The sequence below is a fragment of the Rhamphochromis longiceps genome, linkage group LG18, assembly GCF_057381845.1.
Source record: "Rhamphochromis longiceps isolate RC_006_pf linkage group LG18, R_longiceps_female_GT1.1, whole genome shotgun sequence".
Taxonomy (NCBI): Eukaryota; Metazoa; Chordata; class Actinopteri; order Cichliformes; family Cichlidae; genus Rhamphochromis; species Rhamphochromis longiceps.
Window position 1 is genome coordinate 9,502,344 of NC_140574.1, and position 20,731 is coordinate 9,523,074.

General features: G+C 39.8%; 2 protein-coding genes across 4 annotated transcripts in view; one reads left to right on the top strand and one right to left on the bottom strand.

Annotated features, from left to right (window-relative positions):
• Nucleotides 1-2,395: 2,395 nt before the first annotated feature.
• Nucleotides 2,396-6,019, top strand: LOC146647709 (uncharacterized). The gene is made up of 5 exons (XM_085389877.1): nt 2,396-2,533; nt 2,696-2,928; nt 3,009-3,130; nt 3,745-3,847; nt 4,797-6,019. The coding sequence occupies exons 1-5, from the start codon at nt 2,424-2,426 to the stop codon at nt 5,750-5,752; spliced, it is 1,524 nt and encodes a 507-aa protein (XP_085246003.1). The 5' UTR covers nt 2,396-2,423; the 3' UTR covers nt 5,753-6,019.
• Nucleotides 6,020-7,873: 1,854 nt separating this feature from the next.
• Nucleotides 7,874-20,731, bottom strand: part of tesk2 (testis associated actin remodelling kinase 2) — a 36,400-nt gene continuing 23,542 nt past the window's right edge. For all 3 annotated transcript variants that reach the window (XM_085389870.1, XM_085389868.1, XM_085389869.1), the window contains 7 exons: nt 19,880-19,962; nt 17,587-17,671; nt 17,240-17,323; nt 16,303-16,389; nt 13,764-13,902; nt 11,643-12,173; nt 7,874-10,257 (listed from right to left, as the gene is read on the bottom strand). In XM_085389870.1, the coding sequence (XP_085245996.1) occupies nt 9,968-10,257; nt 11,643-12,173; nt 13,764-13,902; nt 16,303-16,389; nt 17,240-17,323; nt 17,587-17,671; nt 19,880-19,962 (1,299 nt within the window). In that variant the 3' untranslated portion in view covers nt 7,874-9,967. The remainder of the gene's footprint in view (nt 10,258-11,642; nt 12,174-13,763; nt 13,903-16,302; nt 16,390-17,239; nt 17,324-17,586; nt 17,672-19,879; nt 19,963-20,731) is intronic.

Here is a 20,731-nt window from a genome sequence, read left to right on the forward strand (position 1 = left end):
ACCGGGCCCTCTGACCACCACCAGTAGGCAACGGGTGAAGTGTCTTGCCCAAGAACACAACGACCGAGACTGTCCAAGCTGGGGCTCGAACCGGCAACCTTCCGATTACAAGGCGAACTCCCAACTCTTGAGCCACAAAGAACACGAATGCACCACAAAGTAACAAAAGAGTCACAAAGCACTGCAGAGAAACATAAAAAGTCTAGTTGTTTGTGTGTGTGTGTGTCTACATTACACACTGTGTTGATGCTATTCTTGCAGTATCCTGTTATTTGAAATAAAGCCCTCAAAACATTATGTTTATGATGAGTTTCTGTGGACCTGCTGGGCTTTTTCCCTTTTACAGTTCATCACAGATGGTTTCTACTGTAAAAGGTTTAGTTGTAAGAATCCCTGTTAAAGCAGATAAGTGTGGAATACTTATCACACCTGATTGTTCTCCGACTGTTTTTCTCTATAGATGGTTTACCTTCCTTTACTTATTTGCATCTCTGAGCTACAGTTTTGTAACTTCCTGTATTTTAATATGCTCCATTGCTTCTTCAGCTGTTATCGTGCAATTTTCTTGTTGTATCATCTCTAACAAATTGGCACAACATAGTCACCACTTATAATTCACTCTTAGGTCATAAGTAATGGGTTTTATATCAGTGCTTTATGCAGTGTTTTAACAATAACCTTAAATTTGCCAGGTTGTGCACTTGATCAATATTGCACATGTAATTGTTGGAAAATCTTTTAGTTAGTCTTGTGGATTTTAAGGTTTTGTATTTGCCAGTAGGTTATTGAGCCAGTACTCTGCAAGGCATTCCCAAAATTTATGAAGGCTGTAACTAAGAAATTACAAAGTGGTGGAGTACAAGAAGGACCTGGATTCACCCATCAGAGCTGGGACAGGCTCCAACCCCACTGCCACCCTGAACTTGATAACCAGAAGAAAATGGATGGATTGTTATTTCTTGCAACTTGGTCATTTTTATGGATGCCCACCTGGGGGGGGGGGGGGGGGGGGGGGGGGGGGGGGGGGGGGGGGTTAGTGTATATTTGCTGGTTTAGCCTCAGTTTAAGACTGTGTGTTTTATTTAAAAAACAATCTATTAATATTATCTAAATTTGATTTCTTATGTTTCTTTTCTTCTTGCCTCCTCAAGATTTTGTCTTCGTCGTGGAATTCCCCATTTAGTTACTTTCTGTTTTGTTTTGTTTTCTTAGTCATTAGTTAAACTTGTTTTGTTTTTGTTCTAATTAGTTTCAGTTGCATCTTGTTTACCCTGGTGTTTCTATTATACCTACTCATGTGGGTTTACATAACCCCTCCTTTGTCTCTGTTAGCCTGCCTTTGTGTGTTCCTGCATCATTCACGCCATGATAGTTTTTATTTATTTATTTATTTTTACCTTAATTGCATAACTTTTTTCAGAATAATTTTATGTGATGATTAGACTATAGAGGAAAAACCAGCATACAGGACAAATTAAAGGAAAAACAAGGAAAAGTGTGTTAGTAAGGTGCTGGGCCCCCGCATGCCCACTGATTGACTGTACAAGTCTCATGAACTCTACTGGACAATCACCATTCTTCCAAAAGATAGTATATAAAGACCAGTATAATCCTCACCATCCTATAAGAGTTGATTACAGGGTGAAGCCGATCACTCATAACAACTTAATGCTTATTTGCAGTGAGCTGTTTCATCTAAGGTGGAGTGTCTCGAAGTTTGGACGAAAACTTAGGGATAAAACCTGGACAGAGAGTGGTTTATATTAGTAACTGTAACCCAGTGTTAATGATGTTTTTCTTTCTCTCTTTTTTTGTTATCATAATTTTTTCACTGCTTAAATTGTCTGTTACATTTCTTATGGGTTTCTTTCTTTCTTTCTTTTCAGATGTGTTCATAAATGCTACAGGAAGGTTAAGTCTCTTCTTAGAATAATAGTATTGAAACAGCAGAAAAATGCTCCTTTGGCCATATCAGCCATGCTACGCACACTGAAACTACAGAGAAAGGAGGAGCTTCTTTCCTTGTGGCTTTTGCGGCCCAATCACTTTAATCTTTGCACAAAATGGGCATGACAACCTAAACCATGCCTAAAAACGAACCCTCCAAAATGTAAAAGTCATATTACACATGTAATATGTCAGACATCTGTATCTCGCAAAAAAGTCAGTTGTTGTACGTACAGTTAAGTCCATATCTGGCTGTTTATAAAGGTAGTAGCTAGGTTACAGCATATTGTAATTGGAGTTACACATAAATAATAAATAATCATAATAAATGATTATTATTAAAACAAATAATAATCAGTCACCCGCAATCACACCTGCTACACGCGCAGTGCGCTTGTATGTAATAATTACGGTAATAGCACAACGTCACTTGTGGCTGCAAGTGAGTTTGGTGTGTCGTTTAAGTACTTCCTGTAATGGTGGAAACTACATTTTTAAACACGCACAGACGCATTTATCAGCTTGTTGTTTTTTGCATGAATTTTCTAGGAGGATTCAGTCGTGACCGTCTGTCTGGATCACAGAGGTAGAAAAAACAAGCGTCCCTCTAGCATACGCGGAAGAACCTGCAGATACTTCTGCCGCTGTGCTTCGGTGATGGATGCACTGCTCTAATACTTTCACACAGATTCACACACAGCACGCGTAGACGTGTGCAGCTTAAAACGTTTATTTGTGCTGTAACAAGGAGCCGAAACCAGTGCGAGATGGAGAGCTGCGACTTCCAGAGTCAGCTGCTGTCCGTCATGGAAGTCCTGGCCAAGGCGGCTGTAGCTGAGATAAACCGGCGTGTGGACCAGAGCTGCACGGTGCTCAGGCTGGAGGTGAGCCAGAGCCGGCGGGACATCGACCTGCTGAAGAGCAAGTGTGAGGTGATGGAGGCAGAGCTGAGGAAGAGCCGGATGAGGGCCAGGAGAAAAGGTGGGGACACCTGCCTGAGAGATGCTGAGGAGTCACGTCTTTGTTTATAACTGACAGTTTTGTGTGATCTTCTCTCTTAGTGTTTAACAATCCATCAGCGGGGAGATTCTCTCCTCTGGTCAAAGTAGTTCTCAACAAAGAAACTCAGAGCTCACATTGGGACACACCGGTGGAAGCTCAGGCTCCAGATCAACCCCAGCAGGTAGGATACGGCTATTATACCAGTGCACCATATTATCCCATTCATAGAAGTTCCAGAAGTGAGAGTGAGAGACAGAGCCTTTAACTAGAAGAGCCCAATCCCCTTGTGGAACCAGCTCCCAGACTGGGTTCAGTTCAATTCAATTCAATTCAGTTTTATTTATACAGCGCCAAATCACAACAACCGTTGCCTCAATGTGCTTTATATTATAAGGTAGACCCTACAATAATATATACAGAGAAAAACCCAACAAGCATATGACCCCCTATGAATGGCAACAGTGGGAAGGAAAAACTCAATTTTAACAGGAAGAAACCTCTGGCAGAACCAGGCTCAGCGAGGAACCAGTTGCTTTAAGGGAGTTTTTTTTTTTTAAACCTATATCCTTAAGATAGAAACACGGGAAAGTAAATTAGAATATATGTAATAATTATTTTATATTGACTCGTAAGTACAAAACTTTATAACTTTGTGATGTTAACCTTATTTAACCTCATTGTAGATGGGCTAGAGCTCTACTAGCACAACTTGCATATAAGCACTGATGCATTTGCTTGACCACGCAGTGCATGTGTCATCTTATTTAAGCACTAACCCTGAGCCTGCTGTTGCAGTGTGCTGAGGCCGTGGAGCTTGCTAATGGGCCTGATCACATACGGATCAAAGAGGAGTGTGCAGAAGAGGATATGTGGAAAAATGATGCAGAGGACAGACCGAGTGAGTCCACACCTTTAATAGTGAAGAAATAAAACAATGTGATGTTTAAGAGGGACTTTTCGTTCAAGCACAAGGAATACTTCACTTTACTCAGATAAGCTGTAAAGGTAAATAAATGCACTGTTTATATACAGGTCATAAGATGAGAAGCCTGAGTCTGAGTACAAATTAATATGTATGTGTGCTAATGTGCACCAGAGCTGATGCTACACACATGGTTCAGTTTACAGACAAATTATTGTCTAGGTTTGCAGTTTAACAGCATTGCACTGAATTCAAAGCCCAGGATATGATCTGATAAGAATTACAACTATAAATTAATTTCAAATGAGCCAAATTGTTATTTGCCGACTATAAATCAGGGATGTCAAACTCAGAGGCCAAGTGGGTCAGACCAGTGAAACTTCCCTTTCTATTGGTGCAAAGAGGTTTAACTGCCCATTTAATCCCTGAGATATCACAATATGAGGAAAAAGAAGCACAACTTTACCTTTACTTTCAATATATGATAAAGAAATGCTGCTCTGCTTAATAAAATAAATCTATCAGCTTGACTCTGGGATTGAGTTGCAAGAAATAAATGTGTAAAATTATCATTGTTCAGACTGTCCTGTAGTTATAAAGCAGAAAGTTTTTGTCCACATTTATGTGTTTTACTGTGGAAAAAAAACAGGAGATTTTCTCTAATTTAATAGTTTAATTATTACTTAATTACATTGGTGTAATATGGATAGCCACAGGGAAGAGCTTTAATAGTAGGGCAAGCTGTCAAATTTATGAAAATACAGAAATATATGAAAATAAATATGAAAAATTTACACCCTCCTTTACATTTTCCAAAGCTGTCCAGTGGGGTGACTCTGGAGACTTGGCCTTATGTTTGACACCTTTGCTCTAAACGATTAAAGGTTTTATTAAAGGCATCTCTCTGGTAATGTGCTCTCTTTAGTCTCTGGAGCCGAGCATCAGCCGTATTTCGACACAACAAAACCTGCCCAAGGCGACAGCTTTGCGGAGCTTTACCACTCGGCTGAAAACCCGGCCCTCTCTGAAGATCTGGTTTCCCAAGTAGACGGCTACAGCATTTTCCCAGAACAGCAGCTGAACAGCGGCCAAAATGATATCGAACTCGTAGTGAAACACGAGAAAGAGGAAGAGGCGGATGAGGACGCAGCTCCACTCGGTTCAGCCCACACGTTTGTGACAGAGACAGCTGAGGGGCAGCTGTGGCCATCCAGCGTGTGCAGAGACACGGGGGACCCAGGTGTCCCGTACACCGGGCAGCAGTTTGAGCAGATTCCTGCTGCATTTGCATCTTCAGCCCTGTTGCATTTGGAGGATGTGGCACCCAGAGTTCACTCTGTTGGGAAATTTAATTCTGTTGTGCTGAGTTCCGCACGAGTGAAAAGACGAGGCAGAAGTTTGGGATGTAAGAGGCCACAGTCAGAGGAAGGACAAAACTCTGCATCTCAGATTAACTCCACAGATCCCACCTTGATTCCTCAACAGTTACAGAGCTGTACTCAAACGAGTAATCCAGACGAGGGCCGGACTGGGCCGAACCCCGCAGGCCCCTTCGCCACACACAGAGTTGGAGGCAGTTTGAGCCTGGCGAGGAGGATGAGGACGCCCTGGAGGTCCGGGCTCGGCGAGAAGCGGTTCAACTGCACGTACTGCGACAAAAGCTTCACCAGGTTCAGCCAGCTCAAAGAGCACCTGAGGAGTCACACGGGCGAGAAGCCGTTCAGCTGCATGCAGTGCGGCCGGAGCTTCACCAAACAGTGCAACCTCATCAGACACGCGGTGGTCCACAGCGGGGAGAAGCCCTACGAGTGCTCGCTGTGCGGGAAGTGCTTCACCCAGCGCTCTAGCCTCAAGTCTCATCAGAAAACAGCACACTTATAATGTTTATTTTATACAACCGCTGCCCGTGTGGAGAACTTAATAATTGGTTTTGTTTTTGTGATGTTACATATACACATAATTTTAGACTGAGTGGTACAGAATTATAAAACTACAGTCAAGTTTATGGCCCGGCTAATGTGTTTCCATCAGGCGCCACACAGGCTGCATGGAAAAGATGGATTGTGGAAAGTTGTTATTAAGTGTTTTATCTTTTTATGTTTTTTTGTTTTTTTTAGCCAGCTGTGGTGAGTAAAGGGTGGAAATAAACTCATCAACTCCTCAAACATGCCCCGTATAACACATCTGTTTTACTCCAACTAGGAACAAATTTATTCAGTGAGACATAAACTCAGTGTTTATGAAATGTTTATTGAGGTCACAAACCGAGTAAAACTGAGTTCTTTTTTTTATAGTCGCCCTCTACTGGCTTTTAAAAAGAATGCAGGTTTAAAGCACTTCTCCAATGGCTTAAAATTCAGACCTGAAGCATATGTCAATCTTTCATATACAGTCTGTGATCAGACTGCAGAACTAATGCTAGCTTCAGTCCTTTTAATCACTGGTTTCAAATCACCTTAAAGACTCATGAAACGTAGCTTTATGTGTTAATCCATCAGCCTTAATGAGAGGCTAATGAAAAGCTAGAGGCTTTCTACCTGCCATTCTTCTCTCTTCATCTTCAACCGTGTTGTTGTTCCTAAATTACCAATTTCATATTCATTGCCTTTGTTATTACATGTAACTTATGTTAATTTAATCCTGATAAGTTTTTCCCTGCGGAGCCCAAACTGCAAATTTGAAAAGTAAATAAAGTTGCTCTGCATTTGAACTTGGTCCTTGAACACATCTTTGAACACATCTCAGCCCTATCAGAGATTAGATCGGTGTCTGGTGTTTCCATTAAACATCAAAGTTACTTGTGCTGGAGGTAAATCAAAGAAGTACCAAAAAACTGATGGGCCGTCAGGGGGTAGAAGAAGAGATTGTCTGGCTCTAACAAAAGCAGTAATCCCTGCACCCCCCTCCCCTCCCATTTTGTTGTTTTTACATTTTCAAGCACAATGTCAGTGTTTTTATAAGCTGGAAATCATTTGATTATAAATTAGGTATGTTTTAAATAACTTCTTACAACTGCAAACTAAAGTAGGAACTGTGGTATGTTTAAACCTCTAGGTTACATTTTTACAAACAGTCAATCGAGGATTAAGTTTGATTTGAATTTTATTGAATGTTACTGGTCATAAAACAGAAAGGCGACCTCTGCAGGCCGTACCCCGCCTCCCACCCTGTGAAGCTGGGATAAGTCTCTCGGCCTATGACCCTGAACTGGATAACCTGCAGATGGACGGCTGTTACAATAAATACATTTCAGTAAACTGAAAGAAATGTAACCAGATTAGACTTGAAGGATTTTGGAAAGTGTCAGAACTGCTTTATTTAAATATATGACTCATGAGAATTAAACTAACCATCTTTTGGCATCGCTTGTCTTCAGTCTCCGGGCATGGAAATCAAATTGGGAAGTTTCATTTATTTTAGAAACAGATCTCGCTTAGGATGGTGCAGTGGTCAGCACGAATGTCTCACAACAAGAAGGTTCCTGGGTTTGAATCTGTCTAGAGTTTCAATGTTCCCATGCTGCCCGTGTAGCTTCAGGTACTCTAGCTTCCTCCTCCAACTCAGTGATGCTTGTTAGGGTTATTGGTGATTATAAACCGATTAAAGACTGACTGGTTGACCTTTTCTGAAAGCTAAAATAGGCTCTGGAATCTGAAGTGTGAGTTCTGAGGGTGACGGGAGTCATCCTGAAGTAAGACAAGAAAAACTCAGGCAAACTTGTTATTCAATCAGAAAAACAAAAAACATCTTAATCTGTATTCAACAAGGCAAGTACCACAAACATTTTACACAAATATACAAAGGTAAGACATTACTTTTTTCAATATAAATATGAAATTAGATCTTTTATCCTGTAAAACTGTGATAAAAGTTGCATAGAGGAGTAGTGATAGGACAGGACTGTATATATCACTCTATGTGTGCATTTTAGTTCTTATTAGAGGGATCAGACTGAGATCAGCAGAACGCAACAAAAGCCACACAAAGGAAAAAATATCGGCGTTGATGTTCAACACTATGAATCTAATCTTTATGAGCCATTTAGTTTGTACACAGAGCTGTTCGGATAGACATTTACAAGGATTTTAATACTCATTAAGGTGGAGATGGAAAAACTAAAGACGACTGATTCAAATCAGACATTCAGTGGAGTGTCAAGTACAACAAGTCACAGGGTCTCATAGTTCATTAAACAAAGCGAACCAAATGTTAGCAGCTTTAAAAAAATCTGTACTGTACGCTGTAATTATTCAGTTTTACCAAATAACAACTGCATTTATTTGCGGCACTTCCTGTTGCCTAAATGTTTTCCCTCCACTAGAGCAGAAAGTCACCATGAAAGACTTTGAAACTCCAGGTTATGATGTTAAACTGGAAAACATATTTACACCCAATCATCAACTGAGTCCTTTAAGTAAAGTGATTTCAGTATCAGCAATGTTAAAACAATACCACCATGAAAAGTTTCTGACAACGCACAAATCTGTAAGGACTGTTTGATAACACTGTTTGTATGACTTACAGTAATCCTGTTTTTTTTTTAATAAGTCTGACGTAAGACCCGTCTTTCTATAGTTTACCAACATTTGCTACAATTATCAACCTTAAAGTGGATTTAATTATGCTTCAGTAGCTTCATCCTGTAATACTTAATCAGAAGAGTAAAGTGGGAAGCAGGTTGTTACTTCAAACCCATCACACACTGGATGGTTCGTCTGCTAGTAGAAGCACTCAAATATTATGGACGGATTATTTAATATTATTATTTTCCCTTCTTTTTTTTTTTCTTTTTTTTTTTTTTTTAAAATCAGTGGTGAGACTTGGCAAACTCAGAAGTGATAAATTTTTGGAGTACGTACAAATCTAGATGCGGGAATTTTTGGAAGGATTTATCACCAGCGAGAGATGGCGAAAAACTGGAAACTTTGCATCAAAACTTTACATGATCAAAACTGGGAGACAGAGTTGTGATATATTTTTGAGATGTATATGAAGCTAGATCCAGATATCCTTCTGAATCCAGGGATAATTCAGTGCATAGCGTGGAAGGATTTTCAGCCTTTGTCGTGGTATGATCTCAGATTTGGCTTTTTATTTAAGTTTTGCTCTTTAAAATTTGCATCGTGTGGCTTTAAACTTGTCTTGAGTTGGAACACATCCAAGTAAATAACCTGTGTTTTGGCTTGCTTCTTTTTTGGAGGGACTGTTTTGGAAATCTGGCCTGACAGATGTACAAGACATTTATTACAATATCTATGTTTGCCTACAGAGGGTAGAAATAAAAAATGCTTAGACTGGCTGGCTTTTGTTTGACTAGTTTATCTCTCCTCTTTTTTCTGTACTTTAAAGTTAGCGGGCTAAAAAATGTCAAAAGAACAAGAAATGTTCCTGAAAGATTTCAGTCGCCTGACACCAGGTTGTTTTTTTAAATTGGCAGGAATGAGCAGTGAGGAACCACCCTTTTCCCAATTTCACAGAGAAATCACTGACAAACCCTTAACTCTGTCACCCTTTTTCTCCTGGGGGAGAGATTAAACATCGGTCTCGTGAGTGCTTTTAGGCACGTTCTCATCTGAATATCAGCGTACGGTCTTGTAAATCTGATGCGGGGGTTTTTGATTCAGTATAAGCATTTGTTTCTCAATGAACACAAAAAGTATCAAAACCTAAACACAACACAATGGCTCTTCAATACCTCTCCTCATAGACAAAACACTGACTAGAGGAAAAAGAAAAAAATCTACATCTCACAATATTAAATACAAACAACCTTTTCAGAAAAATAATCTCTATGCAGAGGGTCCGTTGTGTTGATAAAAAGCTTTTTGTGCTATTGCTGACTTTCACACCTGGGTGGAAACTTTGAACAATAATTATTTATCCAAATCAAGTGTGCTTGATTGAGTCAACAGGTGATACATTCACTTGAAAGATCACAATCAAGTGATTTTTCCTTTTATCTTTTATTCTCCAAAAAAATTTGAAATGTGTCCAGTCTACTTTTAAAAGCCGTTTTCGGCTGCCTCTGTGGAGTCAGAGTCCTCCCCGCTTTCTTTTCCACCACCTCAGTGTGTTGACGCATTTTGCGCGGGTGCATTACATTGGGCATGTGTTTGTCCCCCGTTCCCATTCCTGCTCGTCCTCCGGGCTGCTCGAGCAGTCCATGGCCTCTCCACTGTCTCTCTCACTGCTGGGGATCATCGGAGACCAGCTCTCCCTTAACGAGTCCTCCTTACTTCCCTCTACCTCCCCGTCGTCCTCCCCTCTTCTCTGCCCGCAGTAGGGTGGGATTTCAACCACGACATATTTCTTCGTCCAGCTGCTCAGCGCCACCTTTTGCCGGATGTCATTTCCCATTTGGCCTGCATCAGACCGTGAGTTAGTACCTGTGAGAAAAAAAAAAAAAGCCGAAAGAGTAAGGATAAAAGGTTACAACAAAAAGACTGCTGTACTTGTAAATTATGTTGAATTTAACTCTTTGTAGCTACAATTTACAGATGTCCATTAATGTATCATATATAGGTAATCATAAAGTTACTGTTTTGTAAAAAGGACAGCAACAAAAATAGTCTGTGTGTGTGTGTCTGTGTGTGTGTGTGTCTGTCACATCCTTCATCCAAGCAGCATCAAACTCAGCAGTGCACTTAACTCGGGCTCCTGATAATTCATCAAACCAAATCTGAAGTAGTTTGGATGCAGTGTTGTTGATCAGATGAACACAGATTTCTCACACTATGAGTAGGACACACATGTTGATCTATGGCTAAACTTAAACTTGTGTAAATAGGGTAAATCGGTGACACTAAGTCATGGAAAGCTACTATCAATTACATGGCTGCTCTATTTGACTGCCACTGGAATTTCCTGTCCGACATTCAAAGTGCATTATTATTTTGAGATCATAAAGGACGACTTTAATAAGGTCACACACGGCGTCTGCAGACAAATATTGCCAGTTATTCATCACCCTCATGCTTATCATTTAAACCATGCAAGTTTCCAAACTTTAGCTACTAATTATGTGGGACCATTACCATAGCGATATGGTAATGGTCCTTGTTCCAGTGTTCTTTGCACTGGAACTCAAATAGTTTTCTTATGCATCCCAAAAGATGTACACTTAAATAATCGCATTAACTTGTCAACCTACACTAAAGGAGCAAAAACTGATGAACGAGGAAACTCGCCCTAATAATTACAGACTGTTCTGTTCCTGCTCCTGCAGAATGAGATGGCCCACACCGTTTCATTTATATGAAACAGACGGAATGAAACTGACTTCACAGATGATGACTCATGTCTGTTACAGTAACCTAAAAGTGAACAGGTAATGTAATAATATGACACATATGGTTTGGTCGTTACTGTGGTCATCACTGACAGAAGATAACGTGTTATCCTCTTATTTAAAACCTGCTCAAAAGCAGCACTGAACATGAGTTCCTTATTTCTGGTTATCATCACCTTACTCGCCTCATGTATGGTGCACTCTTAGCTGAAAAGAAGCATATTATGAGTTCACAATCCTCTAGCTTAGAATTTAAACCGCAAAGCAAAGAGTTACTTACACACTCAGCAATTAAAAATGTTATTTATTTACAATGCTTGCTGCATGCTACATGCAAACTGCTTGGTTAATCACAAATGTCCCTGACATGTCACTTCAAAGAGGGACCATTAGCCACTAAACTAAACTAAAATCTAATTTTAGTTGATTGTTTTCTACTTGAAGCTCATCTTTTATCTTTCCACAAACATTCGCTGAGCTCACCTAGAAGAGTTGTGGACAGCTGACTGGAGTTACAGTTAACAGAACCGTTGTTGGTGCTAACAGCAGCGGCGAGGTGGAAGATCTCAGAGCGAGGAAGCTGGGGCGATACCGGTAAGGAGTGACACTGTCTTCCCGGCAGCTGCTGCCAGTAATAAGACGCCTCTTGTTGGGCTCTTCCGGGCCCGAGAGCACATGGTTGGTTACTGAACACACTTCCAGGTGGCGAGTGGAGGTCAAACACCAGGGAGAAGACAGACTTGCTGGGCACATCGTAAAACTTAATCTTCCCCCCGCACAGATCTTCTCGGGCTGTAAAAGGGTTGATCTTGCGGGCTTTGGAGGCTCTCTTGGCAGTAGGGGGGTTATAGTAAGGGTCCTGGACATTGACTTTTCTTCCTGGCTTGCAGGAGAAGACGTCCGATTGGCTGCGGCTGAGCCAGATGTTTCGTCTGGGGCGGGGTGATTTAGGAGGGATTTTATCGTTCTGGAAACCAAGAGGATTCCCTCGCTTGAAGCCTTGGATCTTCTCCCCTTAAATGAAGAGAACAAGAGCTTTCTGTGATCATCTTACATAAAATCTACAGAAAATACAGAAGTGTATTTCAGGTTTTTTTTTGACATAGCCATACAGAAGGTGAAGCAGGAATATTTTAAAACCACTAGATGGCAGAATAGGCTAAATGTATGTTAACAGTTTCCCAAGGCGCTGCATGAGATTATTTAAACAGACGTTTTCAGTGGTGTGGTCGGGTTTAATTCTCGCAGCGCTGGAATCATGGCAGGATTAAGAAACCGTCTCGCCGGTGGTTGTTAAACATTGTTCAAAAACAAAGGGTTTACTCGTATAAATATTTTTTAAAGTTAAGTACTGAGACGGTTCCAAGCATAGCATAAATATATCTAAAAAAACGAGCTCCTCTCAAAGCTTGTAGTGGACCCCCAGGTGTCTCCTTTATTCCAGGAAACTCTTTTTACTCATGTGGACTAAAAAAAGGCTCCTTTGGAAAAATATTTGGCTTTTACGTTTTCGTTATGCAACAGAAACATTTCCTACTGTCAGGGCGATCCTGGTCTCGGGAAACATTGATGTTATCAGCAGAGAGAGGGAGATGGAGGAGGTGGAGGAGGATGATGGGTACATAGAGGGGAGGAGGAATGGCGAAAAGGAAGTTTATGATGTAACAACCAACAGCTGATGAGAGGTGTCACAGTCAGGCCCTGTTTTCCACACAGTAACAGCTACATGAGGGATCACCCTCATGCCAGCAGGCTAAGACTGCGTTTTATATGTTCTGCCACCTTCATCGGATAAAAAGAAAACAATAATCTTGACAGCTGTATAAATGTTTTATGTCACAGCTGTGACATAACATGTAGTGGGGGGGGGGGTGAAGCTCTGGGGCTTGCCCAAACAAAATCATTACTGGCTCCTCGTGACTCCATGATGTGTCAGACATGCAGGCGGCTCTACGCGGGACCAAATTAGAAGTGAAACCTGGGCCTGCATGGATTAAGTGTCTCAAGCAGGAATGTTGATCTCTGACCAAATTTCCTCTTCTACCGTGGATGAAGTTTATATTTTCAGGAATCAAAGTGATTCACGGTTAGAGCTCTGGGTCAGTGATAGGGACACTCAGATAAATGTTAACATGATGCACTTTAAATAGCTCGCTTGAGTGCGATAATAGTGAATACAGACGTCAGTGAAATAAGGGCTATTACATGGCTGAAGCTGTTTGGAAGGAGCAAAATCTGGCCTGAGCAAGCCTGGCTGTATGTTTAGGGTGAGGGCAGTGTAAACAGCACCTTTGTAAGTGACCGTTTGCTTTGAGATGAGAAGCACTGTGGTGTTAGGAGGAAAAAGAAGAGTTGGATTGGACATTGGATAAATGGTGAAATAGTTGACAGGCTGAGAAGATAAGACAAGCAGAGTCTGTACTGTTGTAAGTGGCAAGGGTGAGGTGAGGGAAATTTCTGTTGCCTTGTTTGCTTACAGTTTCCCCTCCTTTCACCTCCCCTCACAGGAATTTACAAGCATCTTCGTGTAAATAAAACGACGTGGCCTTTATGGACTGTAAAGCTGAAGTTTTATGTGAGAGTGGGAGGGGGGGGGACTGTTACCTTTGGCTATGGTTTTCTTGTCATTGTCCCCAGTGAGCAGGACACACTCGTGCTCCATATCTTCAACTTTAAGGCGTGCGAAAATCTCCTCGAGGTGCCTGACGAGGTCTGAGAAGGATGGACGGAGTTTAGGATCCATCTAAAGGAGAAGAAAAAGGAGATATGGAGAAGGCTGATAGTGACAGTAATAAACATTATCAAAGGTTGCACTTTGTAAATTATTTTCTAGGTAAAGAGAAACACACAAACAGAATTGCATTTATCTTAACATGAAAACTGCGTTGATTATGTAACAGTGTCATAGTTCACATTACATTACTCGATGACACCAAAACCCTTAAACTGTAGTTTACAGGTTGGTGCCATAGTGGCACAAAGAAAGGACGGTTTTATAATATTATTGGCACTCTAGTTGGGAAATGTTCAGTTGCTCAGCAGACTGTGGTATAAGACTAAGACAAGTAGTAAAATGAACATCTGAGGTCACTATGATTTTCGACTGTCCTTAGCAATAAAATCTAGTAATAAAATGTTTATTTTATGGCTAAGAATTAGATTTACCTTTGGGTGGTGCCAGCACATACAAGTACAATCATATCCTTACATTAAAGGCCATGAGTCACCCTATGTGACAGAAATGCAAACTCAAACGTGCTTAATATTTTAATCATATAGCCGTTGATTAACGTTTGGCTCTAGCTAAAAATCCCTATGAGAAAATTACAAAAAATTCCCCTATGCAGGAAAGCCCCTCCTTTCCAAGAATAGTGACTGACTGAATTTATGAGGATAGAAATGTATGAAATGAAAATGATAAAGCTGAGAGGCAAAATAAAAGCAAGAGAAACAAGGGGAGGCAGATGGAAGAAGAAGAAATTGGCAATGGACAGCTGGGATGAAATACAAAGTGTGAAAAAAATGAAAGTGTTGCTAAAAGATGATATTTAACTGTCAAAGAAGTGCAAAAGAAGTCGCAAGGAAATGCCAGAAAGAGACAGACTTGGAAACAGACTTGAAGAAGGATAAGGATGATAAAAGCAAGACAAGAGATAAGGATGAGAAGGGATAGAAGAGGCCTATCTAGTCTTAATCAGCAGGGTGCTGTAAGATCTTTAATGCTCTCATCATCTGTGGTTGTAATTAACTTCAGTGAAAAATAACTCGTGTTTTCAGTTCAGTGATCATGTGAGTAAAACAAAGTAGCAAAATCTCATTTAAAGTCTATAAGCAAATATATTTTATTTTATGGTTTCATTTACTTGCTGCTTATTCTAGATACTTTTACAACAAACCAGTATATGACTTAAGAAAAGCAGAACGTGCCAAGTGAGTGGCTCTGCTTTTAGAGAACAGAACCCCTTCTGGAGAGGAAGCTAAATCCGATTATTCACATAATCAGATTGCCCCTTTATTTCTGAAAAAGGGAATGAACGTTACTTAACTAATTAGAAATAAAACAGTCGAAACTCCAGGACAAAGCCAACTGGGAAATGTTGTCTCAACATAGCAGAGTTTGTGGTAAACACATTATAAAAACAGACTGAAGCCTCAACTTTATGAGCTACTTTAAAGCTACTGCTGCCTGCAAGCTGTTTTCTCACAAGCAGACAGTGGGTGTTTATTATCAGTGAACTAGTGCTAACAAGCACATTTATTTTTTTCTATTGAATTTTAAATATTTAACAGTTATGTTTTGTTTACTTCCTGTAAATGCTGGTCAGAGATAAGCAGCCCTGAATGTTTGTTGCACAAGATGGAAAGCAGAGGATTGGAAATCGATAAGCAATGACCACGTACATCTCCCAGTAAACAACATGTTTTTATGCTTAAAATAAACCTAAGCTGTTTATTGGACTTTAAAAGAGCCACTTTAAATGAATCACAGTTTATCTCATGGGTTTTGATGAAGTCGCTCATTTCACTTGGTCTGAAATAAACTATGTTAGCTTCTCTACCATTATTAAGCCAACTTTATTCCAATTGGCTGCTGGTTGCAAACACAAGGACTGAAGAGCAGGTGGGTGGGCCTCAAATGGCTATATGACAGATATCTTAAACTTAAAGGTGATCGTGCTTTTGCTGTAGCTGCTCCAAAGTTGTGGAATGATCTGCCCTTGCATGTTAGGCAGGCCTCTTCTCTCTCTGAATTTAAAAGTCTTCTTAAAACATATTTATTCGCTGAAGCCTTTGGCATTGATTAGAGGGGTTGACTCAATTTGTTTTAACATGTTTCAATTTATTGTATCTATTTATTTTATCGTATCTCATTTTTATTTTCTTTACGTATGCTATTAACATGTACAGCACTTTGTGAAACTCTGGTTTTATGTTAAAGTGCTTTAGAAATAAAGTTGGTATGGTATGGTATATCTGCTCTTTTTTTGACATCATACCGATTTAAATAGTAGGAAAAAATTTAGAAACAGAGCCTTTAGAGCAGCCTGAAGCCTCACAGACACTACTTGGATTATTTGAATCCTGCTTTTTAAAGTTTTATTATTTCTGAAATTTAAAAAATGAGGTTGTATAATGGACTCACATTGCAGCAGTTAAAGGCCAGCTGGAGGAAGTCAGGCGGACAGTCTCCAACCATGTGCTGGAATGTGTGATAGTCCAGGCCGAAGTTCTGGTCAGGAGGGCGAAGCGAGAGGGACAAAGAGGTTTGAAATACATGAAGAACAAACAGGAAATTCATATTCTAACAGTGGGATAAAGACGGAGACTGACAGCACTTCAGCAGATGTTTGACATACTGTAACTCAGCTGCCAAAGCCAGCTTCGTGTCAAACTAATCCCTCTGACATGATCCTGCTGGCTGCCAAGTTTTCTTTTGCTTTAGGCCATCAAGAACTAATAATCAGCTGCTTTATTATTAACTTGGATTCACTTGTAAGCCCGGCTTAAGGGCACAATTCACACTGAAATGCAAAGGATTACCCTTTTGACCAGTTATCATTCTTAATGAATTCATGCCAACTTGCATACAGTAGATGCTTGGTAAGGGATTTTAATGTTAAACGGTGTGCAAAACAAATGTACAGGTGATCAAAGTTTCTGTATTTTATTAACATGCATTTCATAATTTTAATGCCAGTGTAAGATGCTACTGCAGTTATAAATAAGACTGAAAAGGGTGGTTTTAACTAACTTGAACAGCAATATTCTGAGCCTTTTACATATTTCACATCATAAACGGTAAACATCGGCCTTGTACAAAGAGAGCCTGGACATAAGCACAATGAGAAAGTTCATTAGATGAATAAATAGTAAGTATTTGAAGTTCACTTATATTTTTCTAAAATGGGTGGGAAAATGGTTGACACTCATTTTGTTCTGTGAATAACTATTTTACTGTGTACACATGGTGAGAGGCACAGTATAGCAACAAGATTAGTCTGTGTACAGTGCAAACATGTAGACTTAGTACTGCAAGGTCATGTGATCAGAAAAGTGATGCGAGGCAGATGAGCAGTCACCTCTGTGCGGGGAAGAAAGTCGGGGTCGGCCTGAATCCTTGCGATGATTTCACACAGGATTATTCCATAGGAGAACACGTCGGCCTGAAAACAGATCGACGTTAATATTTACACACATACCCGCAAGAGCAAAGAAAGACTGCTTATAAAAATATAAAATTGCCCCTTCTAACAATTCAGATCAGAGTAACTGCGAATTATCTGCTATTATTAACAGTTCCGAAGATTCAGTTTCCATCGGGGTTTGTTTAGGTTTAATCAAAACTATTGTAACAATGTCTAATCAAAGTTTATGTTCAGTCCAGTCTGAGGCCATAGCAGCACTGGCTGTAAAGATAAACATCTACCTTCTCATTGTAGGGTTCATCTCTCAGCACCTCCGGAGCCATCCAGAAAGGAGACCCAACCACTGAAAGCTTCTCTCCTTCAGCGCTAAACACACCATCACAGACACAGAATAATTTATTATATTCAACATGCCATCATAGTAAAAAAGCCAGAAAATGTAAGAAACTTTGCAGTTTTAAGATTAACCTAGAACTCTGCTTTCCTGCTTCACTGATCTAAAATATTTTTACAGAGTTGTTTTTAACTTGAGGAAGGCAAGAGTGAGTGTAGAACGAGGAAGAGACCTGACCTGACCATGTTCACAAAGTGGGTAAAGGAAGGATGTTTAATACAACATGAGGCTTTATATTACCCGTGTGCTAAAAAGTAAAAGCCTCTTTGAGTGCATTAGCGGAGTAAATGGATATAGAACATCTGTGAAAACATGCAAACTCTAACCTCACCATTAATGCTGAAAGGTACATGCAGCTTGTAGAGCAACATATGCTCCCATCCAGACCATTCCTTTTTCAGAGATTGCATATTTCAGCAAGACAATGCTAAAAAACATACTGCATCCATTACTGCAGCATGGCTTTGTCATAGAAGAGTCTGGACTGCAGGCAGGCTGATTTTTACCAATTGCAAACATTTGGTACATCATGGAATGAAAAATACAAAACAAGAACACACAGTATTTTTGAGCAGCGAGAATCGCATATCGGACAAAAAGGGGACAATATTTCTCTCACAAAGGTCTAGCAGCAGGTCTCCTCAGTTCTCAGACACTTTCCAAACTGCTATTAAAAGAAGTCTATAAGGTCTATAAGATTTACAAATAACCACATTCTATTCTAATTTACTACCAATGGTTTTTGGTATTGACTCTACCAGGCAGACCTTTTAATCACCTTTTATGACATTTAAAATGATATAGTAACATTTCTCTTAACTCTCTAATTCGTTCACTTAAATGACCTTTGCTTCATACATTTTTAAACTGGATTAAGCAAGCCAAGATTCATCATTTCCTGACAAACTGCACTCTCCCACTTAATAATAAATAATAACGGGAGTGGCTACTTTCAGCACAGTAACACCCATACATGTTTACATATCCACATGCATAAAGCATTACATAAGTTATTATTTGGTCTCTATGCACAGCGCTCCTGAATATAGTTTAGAAAAGACAAAACAGAGACACTCCTTTACTCTGCTGCAGGATTAAAAAAGTAAAACCCGGCACTGATACTATCCTACTGTTATCAAAACACTAAAGAAGAGAATGTGAAATGTAGAGGCGGCTGTTAATGTTAGTGCCTGACCTATGTGTCAGTAAATAACCCTGTGAGTGATATGAGGAGGAGGAGGAGGAGGAAGAAGAGGAGGAAGACTCTGAGTTAGCTGTAACAGCAACAACAGAAAGGTACAAAAATAATCATGTGGAGAGCAGTAATGAACAAAAAACAGGCTAGAATATTAATCTTATGACCTGCAATATTCTCTGGCACTCATTACAATGAGCAGCATTTGAATGGAGTAGCAATATGATCATTTATTCCTGACACAAATGGAAGTGTGGTGCAGATAAATTAAAACAAATCAAGACAAAGCTAAAAAGGCTACCCTGCAAAGACATCATCCCAGTCAGTTAAATTACATAAACCAAACTATGTGACACACCTAGAGATGTTAGTAGCCACTACAAGCAAGTATAAAACTGGTCCAATACAGCTTTGAAGTTTGATAAACTTTTTTTAACCAGATAAAACAAGCGAACGGATATCTCAGTTTGGTTACGTACTAGCAGACATCAGCCTTGTTAAACTTCAGTTTTGAGTCATCTGTCTTAAAATCAATCTAATTTTAGATCTGGGGTTTTGAAAAGAAAAAAAGAGCCTGCAGTTTTACCTACTAAATGTGCTTCTGTTCATCAGTGTTTTCCCTTACTCTTTGTCGATCAGTACGTGGGGTACGTGTGGTTTTTGACAGCTGTAAATTACTGAGTCTAGTACGAGGTGGATGAGAAGAGCTGTGACGCAAACACGCTAAATGTAAAAACTAAAAACAGTGAGTGAATGAAAGGGTACAAGGACAGATCAAGCTAACGCTGGGTGATAATTATCAATGACTTCATGGTTACAGCCGGCCCCTTTTACAACACAATTTAGATTCAGTGTTAGTATGAGTAAGCACGACTGTAACACTGGTAGAAAACCAGAAGCACGGCCTCCAAATGCTGTTTATTATTTTTAATACTAGTTATGATCCAGGTGTAAATATGTGCTGAGATCAGTGAGTCCTCCTTACAGATTGGTAGGGATCTTTTCTGCCAGGCCAAAGTCTCCCACCACTGCTGTGTACATGCCGTCATCACTCTTGATCAGGCAGTTCTGTGAATGCAGAAAGACACGTTTGCTTGAGGAAGTTGCATTAAAAAAAAACCCAAAAAAAACTTTTGTGAGCTAGTAATACCAGTCCAAAACTCTACTTCCTCACCATTACTGTACATGGTGTTGCATCTTTCCTGTTGAACATTCCTCTTCAGATTAAATTAACAGGCTGTAAATATGCCGTTTATTGAAATTTCTAATGCACATGCACTTCTAACTTTGTCTGCACACCCCTGTGTAACTTAACTGTGACATTTAGTAGTCACAGCTACCCAGACTGGCATATAAATAAACTGTGAGTACGTAGAACATTAACATTCAGCTCTACTGACTGGAGTAACATACGACACAGTGAGTGCACAACTAGATTTCTATCCTGCCTTTATAAATGGTACACCAACATGTTGCTCTGTAAACTACAAAATAATTTCTCCAATAAAGCAGGACAGTACAATAAGAGGAGAGAGTCTTTAGAACAGTGCATAGCTTTAACTAAATACAAAGCAGACAATGTTGCTTTGTTCATTTACTTCCCCGACCGGTATGAGTCCAAGTAAATAGACTCTCTATTAATTTGAGGAAGTATAATTTGCAAGGCTATGAGTACACATATGACCACAAAAGGCTTTTCTTGCGTGTTGCGTTTTCATCTAGTCCAGTGGAAAATTTCACACGCTTTATTTTTTTGCAGGTACTTATTATTATTATTATTATTTTGTAAACAGGTGAAGAGCTAAAAGCAAAGAGAGGAAATAAATATGATTTTACA

Bases quoted from the DNA above. Each gene is read 5' to 3' on its own strand.
- LOC146647709 (XM_085389877.1), top strand. From the start codon at position 2,424: ATGGTGGAAACTACATTTTTAAACACGCACAGACGCATTTATCAGCTT. The intron at 2,929-3,008 runs GTGGGGACACCT...CTTCTCTCTTAG, and splicing joins GATGAGGGCCAGGAGAAAAG to TGTTTAACAATCCATCAGCG. The intron at 3,848-4,796 runs GTGAGTCCACAC...TGCTCTCTTTAG, and splicing joins TGATGCAGAGGACAGACCGA to TCTCTGGAGCCGAGCATCAG.